The sequence below is a fragment of the Pangasianodon hypophthalmus genome, chromosome 13, assembly GCF_027358585.1.
Source record: "Pangasianodon hypophthalmus isolate fPanHyp1 chromosome 13, fPanHyp1.pri, whole genome shotgun sequence".
Classification (NCBI taxonomy): Eukaryota; Metazoa; Chordata; class Actinopteri; order Siluriformes; family Pangasiidae; genus Pangasianodon; species Pangasianodon hypophthalmus.
Window position 1 is genome coordinate 8018674 of NC_069722.1, and position 17918 is coordinate 8036591.

Below are 17918 nucleotides of genomic sequence, written 5' to 3' on the forward strand. Positions count from 1 at the left end.
AAAGGAGGGCTTATCAGTGTTATCATCGCATTTGTAAATTACAATAATTACAAACCGCCCCTTTAACTGAAAAAAAAACAAACAAAAAAAAACTTTTGTACATGGTGAGGTAGAGTCAGTGGTTTCTCCCGCCCATTCTGTTATGCATGAGGTTGAGCTCCAAAGAATGAGGAAAAGTCTACCCTCTGCTCATTACTCTACAGACACATGCACACACACACACACACACACACACACACAGAGGAAGCGAACAAGGCGATATCATCATCTGTCGACATCTCTGATCTCTCAAATGGGGATGTTTGTGCCTTATATTTGCACAGTATTGGCTGTTCTAACAGCACTTTCTACAGTTTCAGGTGAGTTGCCTTTATTGTCTTTGCTTTAATGTTTTTTAAAAGATTGACTAAAGTGCTAGAGCACTTTAAGTCACTGTCTATTGTCAAGGTGTCATGATGCCATACATGTAATGAATGTTTTTTTTTTTAATCATTTTTTATTAACAGATACACTCACATAAAGTTAGTCCATCTGTGTGTTGGTATAGATATGTTCATGAAATGTTTGTTCATGAATAGAAAACTATATTTTACAGAGATAATGTGATGTTAAGATTATTAGGTAGACAAATCCAGTGTTAATCCCTAAATCAGCACATTGCTCCTGTGTAAAATGGAAAAAAAAAAAATGTGTGTTTGAGAACATACAGACACCACACAAACATCCCTTCTGGTAATGATCTCAGGCCTGATGAATACATGTCTGTGCAGCTCCTATGGCGTATCATGTAAGACTGAGGTAATATCATGCCCTCAAGACAAAGAGACAAGAGCAATAAACTTAAGACTAGGAGGAGAAAGAGAAAGAGTCAGGAAAAGAGACAGAAATTTTTACTTTCTGTATGTGTGTGTTTTGTATATCCCCAGGTTCAAACATATGTACCTCCAGAGGTGTCAGAACCTGCAAGGAGTGTTTGTCCATTCATCCGTCTTGCACTTGGTGTTCTCAGAAAGTTAGTAAAAGCTTACAAACTTACAACACACACTTGCGAAAGGAAAAAAAAACTGATACAAAAATATGTTAATTAACAAAATGCTTTTGTGTTATTAGTATTTTATCACTTTTTTGTGTCATGGTGTGTTAAATATGTGTTAAAAATGTGTGAAAGGAGAAAAATATAGAACGTGTTAAATCATTGTCCAATCAGATTGCGGATCATCTGTGACATCATTATGCATTATGCATCATCATGCATTTAAATCACTGCACTTTTTTTCCACAGTCTTCAGTGCTCCTTTGTTCTTTGCGATTCTTAAACAGGAACACCACCTGTTCTGTTCAATTCTTGTACAGATTATCGTTAAGGTTTACTATGCATGGAGCCCACATTAAAAATCCTACATTTCACAAATTGATCTTAATCTGAGTTAGCTAGAAGTCACAAAACCAACAGAAGCCTGCTACATAAGCTAGCCTGCAACATCAACAAAGAAAAACTGTGTCCTGTCTACACTGTTAGCAACATATAAACAGCTAATGCTGGACAAGTTTGAGAGCTACAGCATATGGAGTAATGCTAGCTAAAGTTAAGCAAAGTATATAAAATTATAATGTACAAACTTCTTTAACACAATCAAGGATAACTTTTAGGAACGAATCTTTAATTTGACTTTTGAAAATGTAAATTTGCTAAGCTATCAAATGATTGCTTATTGAATGCATTGAAAGGAACTGCAATGAGCTTGTCTGGTTTTCCTCAGCTTGTTATGGTGCATTTCAGGCCAAAAGAATACAGGATGTCTGACACAGAATGTGTAATGTTAACACATATACTGTGCTAAAAATGATAATGTACTAATTATGTTAAGAATAATAAATGTGTTGTCATTAACTAGACACACACGTATGTTTAGAAAAAATAGCACTATGTGTTGGTTTTAACACATTTGTTTTAAGAGTGTGGACAATATTCATATCTGTAATATACTTGTAAGCAAACAAATGTCCGTCAGCGATTTTATACAAGCAATGCAGGATCATTTTTGACATGCCCAGTATTGGCATCACTTGTCTCATTTATAGATATTTATACTCATCCATCACCTAATTTCGAAAATATTTCTAATGCAACTATCATTTCATGATTGCAAAAAAAAAACTTCAGAAATGCTTTCAGTGCACCATTTTTTGTCCTGCAATCACTTTTGTCCCCAGCACATTTCAGTACTTATTTTGATATGTATTATCATCACTGGCTGCTGATCACTTAAGAATGTCAATAATGGGTGTCTATGCATTCATGTGTGATTGTATCAGGACATGGGTCCCAGCAGCACCAGTGTTTCCCGTTGTAACCTAAAGTCCGTCCTGCTCCAGTCTGGATGTAGAGCAGAGTTTATTGAGTCTCCAGTCAGTAGCGTTGTGGTGGAAGAGGACCGCCCCCTCAGTGACCGTGCTCAAGGCTCAACTGGTGACATCACTCAGATTCGACCACAGCGTATCCGGCTGACCTTGAGGCCAGGTATGACTCAGTTTGAACACAGGCAATTATTTGGATATTAGTAGGCACATATTAACTCTTATGCAGAGTCAGCATATTTGTTATTTTTCAAGTATTATATCTCTGGTTCTTAATGGACCACTAGGGTAACGTAGCTAGAGGGTTCAAGATTTGTTTTTTTTTTCATGATGTGATGATAGTAGACATCACGACTAACCATGACTACTTCTGATTTAGTTGTTGTTACTATTCAGTTATTATTGTTATAAACCTAATTAACTGCTCACTAATGCGAGTTTACAGGATGTTATCCTTTCCTAATCTAAACCTCTGTACCTTTAAATAGCATGGTTAATACCAACTTTAATCTAATTGCAATTTTAATAAAACCAAGAAGTACTATTTATGTAATACAATATGTTGCAATTCTTTAAACCCAGGATAAATGATTTAGGTTTGATAGGAGGAAAGTTTAGGAATAAAAGCCTCTAATAGCTTCAGTAAGTAAATATAATGGTATATATTTGCCTAATGTGCTTACTATTTGAATAGTTGGATCATAAGAGGGTTCATGAAATATTTTTACACCAAAAGGGCCCCAACCAGCAGAGAATGAGAAATGATAATCCCTGATTTAACCATTTTAATAATTACTGTATAATTCTCTCTCTCTCTTTCGCCTTCTCTCTGTTGTCATCAGATGACCCAAAGCGTTTTACAGTGACCGTTCGGCAGGTGGCTGATTACCCTGTAGACCTCTACTACCTGATGGATTTGTCCTATTCTATGAAAGATGACTTAGACAGCCTCCGCTCCCTCGGCAGCAACCTGGCTGAAGCTATGGGTAGTACCACCAGTAACCTGCGCATGGGGTTCGGGGCATTTGTGGACAAAACACTCTCCCCGTACATGTATATGTTTCCAAACGAGGCCATAAGCAACCCCTGTCTTGGGTGAGATGGTGTCAAAATTTTCATATATAGTATATAATATATAATATGTATGTAATAGTATGCATATATAGTATATGCAAATGGATTCACAGCAACATAAAGTTTCCTAAATCAAGGAAATATTTATAATCAAAGATTTGAACCATAGAAATATAAATGCTGCTGATGAAAAGCTACAGCTTTGGTACAGTTGTTATGTTTGTCTCTTTTTTGTGCTGCAGCATTGCCACCTGCTCGCCACAATTCGGTTATAAGAACGTCCTGTCACTGACAGAGCAGGTGAATCGTTTCACAGAAGAAGTGAAAAAACAGCAAGTATCACGGAATAGAGACTCGCCAGAAGGAGGATTTGATGCCATCATGCAGGCTGTGGTCTGCAAGGTGACACACACTCTTGATTAAAAACTTTAATGTTGATTAATTTTCTATAACAGCAGCTCTGACAGTTGTGCTGGCTGTAATACAAATCGCACGTTTATATTGATGCACTTGTTCTTATATGTTATCATTTCTATAGTTTCAGCTTATTCAAAAGGATTTATATGGCAGGAACTCACATAATCTATGCCCAATAGCCAAACTATTTTAAAAGAAAGTTTACGGAGATGTTAGGAGACATTTATTTAACATCTATGGAAGAAGTCTCCACTGTCAGTGCTTCATAATGGTCAGTAGGCTTTCCACCACAGGAAAGTTTTCAGAACAGAGACCTTTGTACTTTCCATTTTAAGTAACATGACAAACTATATTTTTTTATTTTATTTAGAACACTTCGGGGAGCGTTGTATATCAGGCCACATAATTGCATAAAACATAGCATAACATAATAGCATAAAATTTAATAGAATAACAGCATGCCCTTTTGTGTTTTATTCCTTAATTAATTCATTTTTATATTTATTACTTTAGAAAGACCTTTTCCCTTTTATCACTTACAATGGCAGGCATACCGTAAAACAATATGTAATATAAATAACTAATATGCAGATAAATAACTGATTTGTATGCACGGCATTTCTAACGCATGTGCAATTACCAAATACAAGAATTTTGTTTCCCTGTAAAAGAATTTTTAAAAATTTATTCAAAATTTACTTATAATGGAAGTCTAAGGGCAGTTGTTGAATTTAAGTAATGAACATTTACGTATTTATTACATGTGGATACCACAAAAAACACATAGAAAAAAAGTGTAAGCCAATCAGAAGAACAAACTTTACACCAGCTTTGATTTGGACTGATATCATGTCAGTCTCATGCTCACACTTTTATAGTTAGAGTGTAATGGGTGTAGTTTTGTACTGATGTTATATAGTTTCATATTTCAAACATTTATTGACAGAATTTAACATCTGCCCTTAAACTTCCATATATAGGGTTTAATTCTGGTTTCCTGTTCTTTTGAAATTCTTGAAACTCTTGGTGGTAATGTGGTAATCACACATGCATTACAGAAGCAGCAGACAATGATTGGTTGAAAAGTGCTGGAGTACTCTTTTAAAATGTCTGCAGTAAGTGTGGAAAATGTGACCCAGCATGGGCAGACACTGACACTCCTTGAAAAATGTCTCTATCTATCTATCTATCTATCTATCTATCTATCTATCTATCTATCTATCTAATCTTTCTATTTGTGTATTAGGATAAAATTGGGTGGCGGCCTGATGCATCCCATCTGCTGGTGTTTACTACAGACGCTACAAGCCACATCGCACTGGATGGGAGAATCGCAGGCCTTGTCCAGCCCAATGATGGACAATGTTATGTTAATAATGACAGCATCTATGCCAAGACTGCTATACTGGTCAGTCTGACTAGCTGTGTTTGTGTTTAGTATTATTTTCTGTCTGATGTACGATGACAAAATTAATTTGAAATAGAGTCTATTGAAACTGCTTTGCGATGCAACCTGGATAAAAGGGTTATTTGGTAACACTTTACAATAACAGTACATGAATAATCATGCACTAATACCTGAATTAATACTTACTTAACTATGAACTAATGATGAGTTCAAGCATGTACAAATCACGAACTAATGAAGAGTTAACTTTCATAATTTATATTGATCCTCCTTATTGAACGTAGAAAGACACACCAATAATAAACACCAATAATTTCATCTCAACCCATTTTGCGTCATTCTCCATCATTCTCAGACACCAGAAAATAATTTTATAGAACGCTAGTTTTAAATATTAATAGATAATGACATCTGCTAAATGAATAAATGTTACTGTAATAATTTCACCCTTGTGGGCAAAGGAGCAGTGCCCTGGGCCCTAGCCACCCAGAGCACGTACTACAGTGGGATTTGAATAGAAATGGATGGAGAATGTGTTGACACAAAACGGGTTGAGATGAAATAATTTACATTGAGGATCAATGTAAATTATGAAAGTAATCTAGTGCCATCCAGTGATGTTTGTGCATGCAGCTGCATATGGCAAATTATATAAACAATTTGAAATTATGCACATTTAATTCATATTCTTTCTTATAGAGCATGTTTGATTTAATTTACTCCTACATGTTTATTAATACACTAACTAATAAACATACAAACATGTATTTAAGACATTATTCATGCATGAATTAATAAGATTCACATTGTAGTTAAGGTCAGCTCTTCTTTACTTTGTGATTAGTACATGCCTTAACTCAACAAGAGTTCTAATTTAAGTAAGTATTAATTCATGATTATTAGTGCATGATTATTCATGTATTATTAGTGTTATTTTGAAAACTGGACATATCGCAGTATATTGGTTGGCTGTGAATGACATGTATGTGTATTTGTATTGTAGGATTATCCCTCCATTGGAATGCTCACTGAAAAACTGACTGAGAATAATATTAACCTCATCTTTGCTGTAACTGAGAATGTGATACCTCTGTACCTTGTGAGTACATAAAGAAAGAAACATACCTTCACCCATATATTTTTTAATCTTCTTATTCTTGTACACACACACACACACACAGTTACATGCTTGCATTAAAGTGGCCATTGCTGCCTACTGTCTTGTCACATTGCACATTGGTGCACTTCTGTATTCACTCACTGATTTTTTTCCCATCTCTCAGAATTACAGTAAGCTGATTCCTGGTACCACTGTTGGGAAACTGTCTTATGACTCAAAAAATGTCATCCAACTCATCCTGGATGCGTATGCGGTAAGCTACACAGTACACAATTCCCAACTTGAAATCACCATTATTACATGACATCCATGTCTTCTCTCCAATTGGGCAGCGGTGTGAAAGTTACAATTCTGATATATAAGGAATAAAACACTTTGGAGCGTGCTATTATAGGAAAATAATGTGTGTGATGCTGCCCAACGTGACTTGGAGTTACTTTAACCACCCCAAAGCTGATTATATTTCTATAAATGCATGATCCAGTTGTTTTATTTCTCCTTGTAGATAACGTCATTATATTAACCATATGTTTTTCTTTGTTAAATAACACATTTTTAATCAGTTTATTATTAGCCTTAGATTACATACAAGTCCCTGTAAATTAGTTGTTACTATAGAAATGATACTTTGTATAACAAGCACATTAATATAAGATGTGATCTGAATTATAGCTCTAACTACTGTCAGAGCTGTGCTGTTAGAGAAAATTATTAAACAACTTCTGACCAATCTGAATTCACAACTCAGCAGTGTTTTGGTATAAGCTTGAAAAATGTTAAAGATACAGTAAGTTTAGAGCACACTGAACAATATGACAGTGACTCTGTGGCCCTTTATCCCCTGTAGAATATCAGGTCAAAGGCAGAGTTGGAGGTGTTGGGTGTTCCGGATGAGCTGAGCTTGTCGTTTAATGCCACATGCCTCAACGGAGAGTTAGTACCTGGTGTTAGATCCTGCTCAGGACTTAAAATCGGAGACACGGTGAGTATCTCATAAAAATCCAGGTGATCGTCCAGCCTTAGGTTACATGGGATTTGCGCCAAGTAGGGAAACAAATACAAACACCATTACTGGCATTAATTCTTCAGGTTAAGAGTAACTGTGCTTAGGTTTCTTTTTATTTTTTTGTATGTTAGTCATAGTCATGTATAGCTCTGTATTGAACCAATGAGGGAATAAATTTGTCCTTCCGAGCTGCTAAGACCACAGCCATGTTCTCATAGGGCGTCTTTACACTTAGTCTGAATACTTGAGTACACACCAAAACTGATTGTGGACTCATTTAGTGGGTGCATCATCATCACAGCTTTGTTTTCACACATACTGTAGGTATTTCTTCCAAACTATGGATTAGTTGTGCAGTTCTATGTATCAATGTTATTAATGTTCTTTTTGGTCTTACCAACATTCAAACCATGCTGTCCAGAAGTGTGTGTGGCATGTCCTCAACCAAGGGCAACACCTCAGAAGGACATGCCTGTTTTACTTGAGAAGATTTTTGTCCAATGCAAATATTTCAAATGTGGACCACAAAAGTGAGCAAGCACACAGTTCTGAAAACGGATTATAAACTTGACCAAATATACTGAACTCAGTGTGTTGAAAACAAAGTGTAAACTGTTGAAAACAAAGTGTTCAAAACTCAAGGGTGAAAACATCCTTAGACTCTCAGCAGTACATATCTGGAATTCTTTTCTTCTGGATTCATGTACTTATCTCTTGCAAACCTGCTGATACAAGCTGAACATACCTATTATGTTGTAGATACCTTGTGTGGTCACTCCCTGTCCCTTGGGCTGTGTTATTTAACAAGTCTCTATATATATGCAATACAAGTAAATGTGAGATTAGGGTTTTTTAGATGTACTTTTTGTAATAGTTAGTGCAGTTCTTCATGCATTCCAGCAGCTGTTAATTAAATAACTATTTAGAGGAGATGCTTCAGTCATAGTGGCATCTCTGCCGCTAAAAACAAATGACGCGGACCACCAAAATCCACAATCGTGCTGCCTGTTAATTAAGAAAGCTCCCTATATTTTAGATGTGGCTTTGGATGACCTCCTGAATGGAAAGGTTGTTTTTTTTCCCAAATCAGCTACCTTCCACTATACTATACCTTTAATAAAACCAAACTTGAAAGAAACTGACAAGCAAAGATCAATATAAGGTCAGGACATATCCTCTATAATCGCTATAGTCATACATTTATTCCCAGGCTGGGACATATGGTAACAAAATTGTATCAAAATGAAAACATCTCTGTCTATTTCATTTAGGTGTCATTCAATGTAGAGGCAAAGCTCCGTAGCTGTCCTAAAGAGAAAAGTCATTCATTCATCATCAAGCCTCTGGGCTTTAAAGATACACTGCAGGTGACCGTCGATTTCGCATGCAGCTGTTCATGCCAAGACTCTGCTGAGCCTGCTAGCCCTGCTTGTCATAATGGCAATGGAACGCTGGAGTGCGGTGTGTGTCTGTGTGACCCGGGACGCCTGGGGCCACAGTGTGAGTGCACTGAGGCCGACTACAAGCCCACTGACACAGACAGCTGTAAACCCTCCCCTGGTGCAGCTGTCTGCAATGGACAAGGCGACTGCGTGTGCGGCCAGTGTAGCTGTCACTCAAGAGACTTTGGGAAGGTTTGGGGCAAATACTGCGAGTGTGATGACTTCAGCTGCATCCGCTCCAAAGGGCAGATTTGCTCCGGTGAGGAACAAGTGCACTCATATACACTCACATTCACACATTCACAATGAAGGCAGTCATAACTACACTTCCCTAAAGTAAAAGTACATCACCATACATGGTAATAATGTAAGATAATAAGTGGCTAACAAGCTCTGCAGTAGGCATCACTGTACCTACCATTTGTGATTTATCATGAAATCCACCTCATCCTTTTGGCATGTCTGTGCAAGCCTCAGCTGTGGGGCAGATCTTGTGTAAGGCTGTACTATTCAGAGTGGATTCACTATTATGTTGACTAAGCAGTGTGGTTCTTTGTGTAGAGCTTAGATTAATATGCATATGTCTGCCTGCATATGTGTTTGGGTTCATTTGTGGTTATGTTTACGTGTGAAGACTTTGGAGTGGATCAGGGCCTGGTCTTTGTGTCATAATCTTGAAGATGTGTCACGTCTCATTCGAGGGCCTTCATCATGGATTTGTTTAAATACAAATACTTTTTGGAAGCTTTAAGTAAAGGCTATTGGTGGTTGTGTTTATATTCAGTAATAGGAATGGGTGATATGATAATGCGATATCTACATGTATATAAAGCTAAATTATGTGCTCTGCGTGTTTATGAGTGTTTTGTGAATAATACTGACTGTTTCATCTCTCCTTAAAGTCTTTAAACCTTAAAACATTTTTTTTAATAATATGGCTGTTTTGCATAATCATGGAAACCATCCCAGGTTCCTGTGGTTCTTGTTGGTTTTGTCAAGATATGTAATAATTATTAATGATATTTTACCATATTGGTTGTTATCACAGCGTAAAGAGTGTTAATGGTTTAACAAATGGCCTGTGACTGTTTCTAGAGACATGTGATGGTTTTCCAATCAGGTTTAAAAGTGTCCCACAGGAAGCTGGCAGTCTCTGATGGTAATCTTGCAATAAGCCGTGGTTTGATGATGAGTCAATGGACCTAATGAACTTCTGCAATAAAGATGGAGCAATGTAATCAGTGATGCACAGTATACACCCTGGATTTGGAGCTGAAGTAAGAACGAGAACAATTAGGCACTGGTGGGGCAGTATTTACCAGAAACCATCTGTTTTTTCAGCAGGGCCAGCTTCACTGGCACTTTGTTAGCAGATCTGAATATTGTGATCCATATTATGTACCATTAAATATTCATTTCATTCATTCATCTTCAGTAACCTTTATCCTGGTCAGGATGTCCCACATATCTGTGACATGATATTTGTATCTATGTATATGTATGTACATATATACATAGATACATATATACATAGATACAAATATCATGTGTCTATGTATATATGTATATACATGTAGATACACATATATACATGTATATATGTATATACATGTATATATGTGTATCTTTATCACAATACTGGCCTTAGCAGTACTAATATTTCCAAAGGCCACAATATACTAATAAGCTGAATGATTTTACTGTAGTAAACTTGACGAATCCCTGCATTCCCGTCTCGCAAAATTCAAAATGACACAGACCATTCCCTAACCATTTCACATTAAGGTTTTTTATTGTGTTATTAATTACATTGAAATTACAATATGTAGCTTATTGTCCAGCTGCATTTTTTGGCCTGATCCTCTTCACCTAGACCCCACCCAGTTCATATGTACAGCGTGCGTGTGTTCTATATAAAAAGTAATGCATCGCATAATAGATCAGATTTCTGTTACACACTGTGTCATCTATTTCCTTTATGACAGAGGCTGTTAAAAGGTTTGCATCCTGCAGTTATACTTGGTTTCCCTTTTGAAAACCCTTAAAGGAAACACCCTAGATTTTTTTAAATTGATATGAACAGGGCCATGACAGGGAGGCTAACTGAACGCTTCAGCAATAATTGTAAGAAAATCAAAATGGTTTTAATGATAAGAGCAAGTTCAGTTTACAAATGAGTTTTGTACTTATAAAAACTCTTCAGGACACAATATTTGGCAACTTGATGGCAAGACTGCATTCATGAAGCACAGAGGGTCACGCCCAAACAGGATGAGACAAGCACAGATGAAATAAAGAGGACAGGAATGTAAAATGCAGGCAGAGATCTGACAAATGGTTGGTCATAAAACAGGAAAACAGAACTGATGGTCAAACTAGCTTAGACTGCTAGTATCACTGAGATTTCGCAAAAACTAACATCATTGCAGGATATTTTAGGTCCATAGGGGTTTAAAGGGAGAAGTGGAACCTAATTCAGTGTATTTTTTCACTTTGACCATTTCTTGACAAGGCATCCTTTAAATGACTAAAATCCAAAGTAAACGTTAGTAAATGAGTGACACATAATGCTAAAAGGGCTGGTTCAGACAGAGGAAGTGGCAAAAGTTGTGACACACCAGTTTTATTATATTTTAGAGTTTAAATTAGATTTCGTTTTAAATATTATTTTCAGTTTTCATTTGAGATTCAGTTCAGTTTAATTTTATTTTTGTTTTTATTAGGCTTTATTTTTAGCTATATTTTATTTAGCATTTATGTTTGTTAGTTCATGCCCATAATCAGTTATTTATCGTAAAGCACATTATTCAGAACCTTCTGGAAAAACAATGAATAAATAGTGAAATTATGTAGTTATAGGATCAGAGAATGTAAATCTCAACAACACCGACAGCTCCTGTTGGTTTAAGGCCTTTTTTAAATTTCAGTTTGTTTTTGAGGCATTGTTTCTAGATTTATTTCTTTTTAATTAAATTTGTGTAGCATTTTAGGTGACAAAAATATTCCTTTAGTTTTTGTTAACTATAATAATGAATTATTGTAATTTATTATAATAATTTATATAATTATTTATCTTATTATTACTTATGTTGGGATTTTTTAAAACTAAAATTTGAAATTTTAGTTGAGAAATAATAGCTGACCATGTGTTCCACAGTGTGTCTTTAGAATTTGAGAGCTAATTAAGTAATGTGAACTCTAACAGACCATTTTCTTTTCAAAAGCAATTCTTGTTCATGCCCAGTCAAATGAAACCTTGCTGAAAATAAGCCTGTGGTGGGGATGACGTTGATGATGATGATGATGAGAATACCACAAATCTTATGCACTGTGTTTGTATGTATATGTGTGCAGGTCATGGCGATTGTGTATGCGGGTTCTGTCAGTGTCATCCTGGCTGGTCAGGCGAGAGCTGTAATTGCTCCACGAGGACGGACACCTGCATGGCCAGCATTGAGCTGCTGTGTAGTGGCCGTGGTGAATGTGTGTGTGGTGTGTGTGCATGTGCCCTGCCTGGAGCATACGGTGCCACCTGTGAGAAATGTCCCACCTGCCCTGACTCCTGCACCTTAAAAAAGTGAGTCCTCATGTGTGTCTCTGTATGAGACGTGTGTGTCTCTGTATGTGATGTCTGATAGTAGTGATAACTCTGATAACTGTGATACTTATTCATATGTGTGTGAAGGGACTGTGTGGAGTGTAAGCACTATAAGAGAGGACCACTGTCTGAGAAGAAAAGCTGCAACAGTGCAATCTGCAGAGATGACATCCAGCTGGTGGATGAGCTAGGTATACACATACACATAACACACACATCATGCTCCATTTACTTACCATGTCTTACATGGGGGGAGATACTAAATGACAGAAGACAAGCACTGTCATGTTCAGAGGAAAAAATGATGACTTACGTTGATAACCATTAAGGAAGTGGTTTTCAAGGACAAGAAGTCATTCTCAGTTTGAGACACTCAGTCATGTAAATTTAATTTTGTACACTACTAGTCAGAATTTGAGCACAAGCATATCTGAAAGTTGGGTGACATAGATTTGGAGAAGAAGGAGAAAAGAGTGCTTCGAGAAGTTCAAGAGAACACCACAAACTGCTGGGAAGTAAAATGAAGTATGGAAGAATACATAATATAACATTGCTTTCAGTTTTCCATATTTCAGTCTTGTTTATTGTTCATTTGGACTTTGCTGGATGTTGTATAGATCACATATATTTCACATATTCCCTGGGATTTTAAAATATAATTTAATTGGGAGCATATATAATTATGGATGTGTTGCTCAAAGTATATTATATTATATATAGTATAGTATATTATATATTATAGCATATTAATCCAGAGTAATTTTCTGCTTCTTACTTATTCACCTCTCATCATTTGTTTTCTTTATGAATAGCAGCAGATCCTTTAAATACTGCACATAGCCTAAAACTTAAGCCACTAAACACACTGCACATTGCATAATCAGCCCATCTCTCTCTCTCTCTCTCTCTCTCTCCAGCCTTCCATGAGAAGGGTGCGGTGAACTGCAGCTACAAAGACGAAGATGACTGCATTCATCACTTCCAATACTATGAAGACATCAGCGGAAAATCCATCCTGTACCTCGTTAAAGAACCCGGTGAGACACGCAGACACAGGCAGATACAGAGATTTTGAGTTAGCACAGGTTGTTGTTCATACTGAGTCATTATCCATGCAGCTCGTTGATGCACGTTTGAGACAAGCAGGCACTAGCAGGCACCTGCATGACAAAACAGACACTCCCTAAAGAACATTACAGCTTCCTAAGAGCCAGACATTAACTACAACTAACTTATATACAACTAAAAATGTTAATTGCAGAATAACCTTTGGCTGACAATTCATACATTAGTGGATATTGATCTATGATCTGTATTCTATATTCTAAGTGTTGGCTTCAAGACCACCTTAGGCAAGACTGAGTCAAGACCAAGACCATAGCCAATGCAGTCCAAGTCAAGACCAGCATGGGGGGGTGGGAGGGGGCAAGACCAAGACCAAGACCACAGCAACACCATGCACTGATGAGTCCAATTCAAGACTGAAACCAGCCGCTCAGTTGTGTTAATTTTCTGGTTGTAGTGTATTCCTAATCTGACATGAAATTTCTATTGAGTTAATTAAAATAACCCATCTACATTGGTATTATCATTCTGTTTAAAATAAGTACACAGTATTTACATAGGACCTGTTAAGCTAGTAAGTGCTGCAGTGTAATCTTATTTTATATCATTGCTACGTAAAGCACACATGGTTTGGATAGTTAGGGAGTTTGTGTGATATACAAAAGTTATCAAAAGATGACTTATACAAAAGATCTTTTTTTAAAAGAAATGTAACAGGAAGCAGTACAGCACATGTAACGTGAAAACACATTTGTGCACACAAAGCACATTTCCATTGATTTAAGCAAACAGCAGGTAAATAAAATGCATTAAAACATTGAATTTGTTTCTTTGCATGCATTAATACTGCTATGCATTACAACATAGAATTCAACTTTATGAGATCAAATACAGCAGTGATTTACAAGTACTTGTGCTATATTATCTTGAACAAAAGAGGATGAAGTATTTTGAAATGTAGTCACTTGAAATTTATAGGCGCTATATATAACTCCACATGCAGAGATAGACATTTAAATTTCGTGCTCTAACGGAAACAATGTATTTGTTCATGGGAATGCTGTTATGCTCTCGGGCAGTGTTGAAAAAATATTTCAAGTCTTCGTAGGCCGAGACCGAGACAAGACAGAGTAAAATTTCACTTAAGTTTTCACTCGAGACCATTGAATTGTGGTCTCAAGACTGGTCTCGAGTACCACAACATTATCAATAACTTGTCAATAAAATGTGTTTGTCACTCTAACGATCTGTGTGTTTGCATGTGTGTAGAGTGTCCTAAAGGTCCTGATATCCTGGTAGTGGTGGCTTCTGTCATCGGCTCCATTTTCTTGCTGGGCTTGGCTGCTCTGCTGGTGTGGAAGCTGCTGGTCACTATTCATGACCGCCGAGAATTTGCCAAGTTTGAGGAAGAGAGAGCCAAGGCCAAGTGGGAAGCGGTGAGATGGAATGACAAACAAGCACGAACACATGCACAAGCAAAAGACATACACACCTACAAACCCCACTTTCTGGCTGTCTGGTGTATCTGGATGGGGGGTAATTGGTAGTTTCTCAACAGCTACCATTATATTAGTGAGTAAGTGTGGCTTCATGTCACGTCTCGTCTCCTGCTCTAAGACCTAAAGCTGCTCTCTCTGTCTCCTTAAGCACAGGGGAATGACAGTGGCTATTATGTAATGTGCAATGTAAATTATTTTGGCAGGATATTCCGTTTAATTTCTGTATAGCCTGTGTATCACTACTAGAGCTGCAGGACAGTGGTTAAAATGATAAAAGCAATTATTTTTTACTGAATCTCACGACTATTCAGCCAAATTAGGAACAAACGAGTTGTGCTTTATTATTATTATTATTTTAAATAAAGATAACATGGCCTTTTTAATATTGTTGTGTTTGTGAGGAGCCAGCTGGATGAAGAACTTAGATATGCAAAAACTTTTTATTTGCAAGCACACATTTACAGCACAAACAGTAGGCTTGGTGGTTAACCAGAGAACTAAACTAGCCAAGGAACCCAGCTAGATTATCACACTTCTGCTGGGTGATAAACCCTGCTATGATAAAACAACATGCTGGTATAGCACATAACACATTCCTAGACTAACAGTGAATGCTTAATCTGACAAAATAAAGATACTAAACATCTTATGGTATGCAAATTAGCGCCTTCTTCAACAAGACACAACAAAGCTACAATATTAAACAGTTAAAGCCGAAAATATAAAATTATAAAAGATGTATGAAGGGGTTTTGGTTTGTCTCTCCAGAGAAACCCATTTGTTGAGTAAAGAGGGTTCCAAGTAGAACCCGTATTAAGTAGCTAAGAACTCTTCGCTGTTCAAAGACCCTTTGTAGGAACCTTTTTTTCCTCAGACCTTGTCTAGCAATCATTATTTTTGCCTGTGTATCCTAATGAAATGGTCTTTATTTGCAGTCTCAAAGTTTTTATTAGAGCTTACTGTTCATGATGTAATACATCAGCCTTAATGAAAACAATATTCAATTAGCTAACCCTATTGTGATTAGTTGTGAATGAAAATACATTCTGTATATTCATTCATAATCACTCAAGGTCTGATCAATTTATGAGAACAGTGTGTGCTTACATATTAATTAAGGAATAAAACTCAATAGGATGTGCTGTTATAGCAAAATAATATGTGATATGTAACATGTGATGGCCCAGCACAAAGACCAGAGATTACAATTTTTCATTTCTTAATGAACAACATCATGCTTTTTAATCATTTATAGTTACATTTAATGTTGTGGGACATTTATGAGATGTTGGTTTTATTATGATTTACAGTGTTTTATAGCAGCTATAAAATGGTAACCCCCTGCAGCCTCTAGTTTTTTCTGTCTCTTAAAGTTAATACACAAAAAAACCCTTAGCTTGTCATGTAAGTGAGTCCTCTGTCCTGAAAACTTACCCACTGTTACAAAGCCATGACACCTGAGGCTCCATCCGTAACTGTTAAATAAGCATGACAAAACTTCATCCTATCAACAATTATACGTTTTTCTCTATTAAACAGCAAGACATTTTTAAAAAATACATTTACTGTTAGGCTTAGATTACATGGAGCATCCATCATACATGTGCCCCATGCAGTGAACTGTTACTATAGAAACAATAACGTATTAATACGAGTGCATTAATATAAACCTAGCATTTATGTTACAGCTGGAACTACTGTCAGAGCTGCTTTTAAAAACATTATCAGCATCTTCTAATCTGAGAATTCAACAGCTCTGTGGAGTAAATGGAAATAGTCTTAGTCAAATTATTGTAAGACATTGCAAAGTTTGGATTTATTCCCCAACTGTGCACCCTGGCTGGATGCATTTGAACGCACAAACTGTGCCCCTTGCGCACACATCTAGTGACATCTCATGGACAAATAACTAATTCTGGTTATGCTAAACTTATTTTAAGCTTTCTGTTACTATGTATTACAAACGTTTTCATTAAGAAACGTGTCTCTTCTCTTTTAGGCTAATAACCCGTTGTATAAAGGAGCTACAACTACTTTTACAAATGTGACCTACCGTGGCAACTCCTAAAGACCCAACACCTTCATCAACAACAGTCACTTGTCTCAGTCACATGATCACATGGTCACATAATCTCTCTGTGAAAGACTTCACACTTTCCACCAATCTATGATGTCAGCATTCTGGCATTGATGAGGAAGCAGACCTGTCAATCCTGTGACTGTGCTGTCAGGCAGAACTGTGCCTGGGAGATGCTTCTTTGACGTACATCTGAATTTGTTTAATTATTATTAATAATAATAATAATAATAATAATAATAATAATAATAATAATACGTAAGCAAGGAAATATAAATAAATAAATAAATAAATCTTGTATTTGTATAGTATTTCAAATGAAAACAGGGAAATTAGGGCGAGATACTAAAACTTGGAGAGTCCATTTTGTGGGAAATTATTTTCATTGTTTTTTGTTTTTTTTTTTTTAATAAAATAACTTGTTTTAAAATGTAAGCATTGTTGAAGTTAAAGCATATAATTTCTCCTTCCATACTATCCATAGTGTATATGAGGATTATGTAGCAAAGATGGCCTGTTTTGTATTTTTTTGTGGTTGTGTTGTCACTACAATGAACACATTTACATATATAAATCTGTAATAGAGCTACTGAAGCAGAACAGTTGAGGAGAACAGCTAAACATCGTGCAGTTCCTGGCTGTCTGAAAGCCAATGCATCATCGAAGGGTTTAGACATCATTAAGTGTGCCTGATGTTTTTTCAGACATCTCTGATTATCTCAACAGTCTGTTCAGAAAAATAAGATCTTGGCATTATTAGTTTCAGAATTTTTTTGGCAAACAATTTTATAAAATCTTTTATAAACCTTTTATCTACATATTAGGTGTGGGAAGTTTAACATCAAAATATTGCT

The 17918-nt window shown here is 36.3% G+C and overlaps 1 protein-coding gene across 1 annotated transcript; it reads left to right on the forward strand.

Annotated features, from left to right (window-relative positions):
• Positions 1-174: 174 nt before the first annotated feature.
• Positions 175-17482, forward strand: itgb3a (integrin beta 3a). The gene is made up of 15 exons (XM_026917299.3): positions 175-359; positions 927-1012; positions 2317-2521; positions 3201-3453; positions 3675-3834; positions 5096-5257; positions 6261-6356; positions 6541-6630; positions 7225-7359; positions 8655-9084; positions 12180-12402; positions 12511-12614; positions 13341-13460; positions 14758-14924; positions 16987-17482. Exons 1-15 carry the CDS (start codon positions 293-295, stop codon positions 17053-17055), a joined length of 2367 nt encoding a protein of 788 aa, XP_026773100.3. The 5' UTR covers positions 175-292; the 3' UTR covers positions 17056-17482.
• Positions 17483-17918: the final 436 nt, after the last annotated feature.

Coding starts and splice junctions, on each gene's coding strand:
- itgb3a (XM_026917299.3), top strand. CDS start 293: ATGGGGATGTTTGTGCCTTATATTTGCACAGTATTGGCTGTTCTAACA. Junction 7,360..8,654: donor GACTTAAAATCGGAGACACG/GTGAGTATCTCA, acceptor TATTTCATTTAG/GTGTCATTCAATGTAGAGGC. Junction 14,925..16,986: donor CCAAGGCCAAGTGGGAAGCG/GTGAGATGGAAT, acceptor CTTCTCTTTTAG/GCTAATAACCCGTTGTATAA.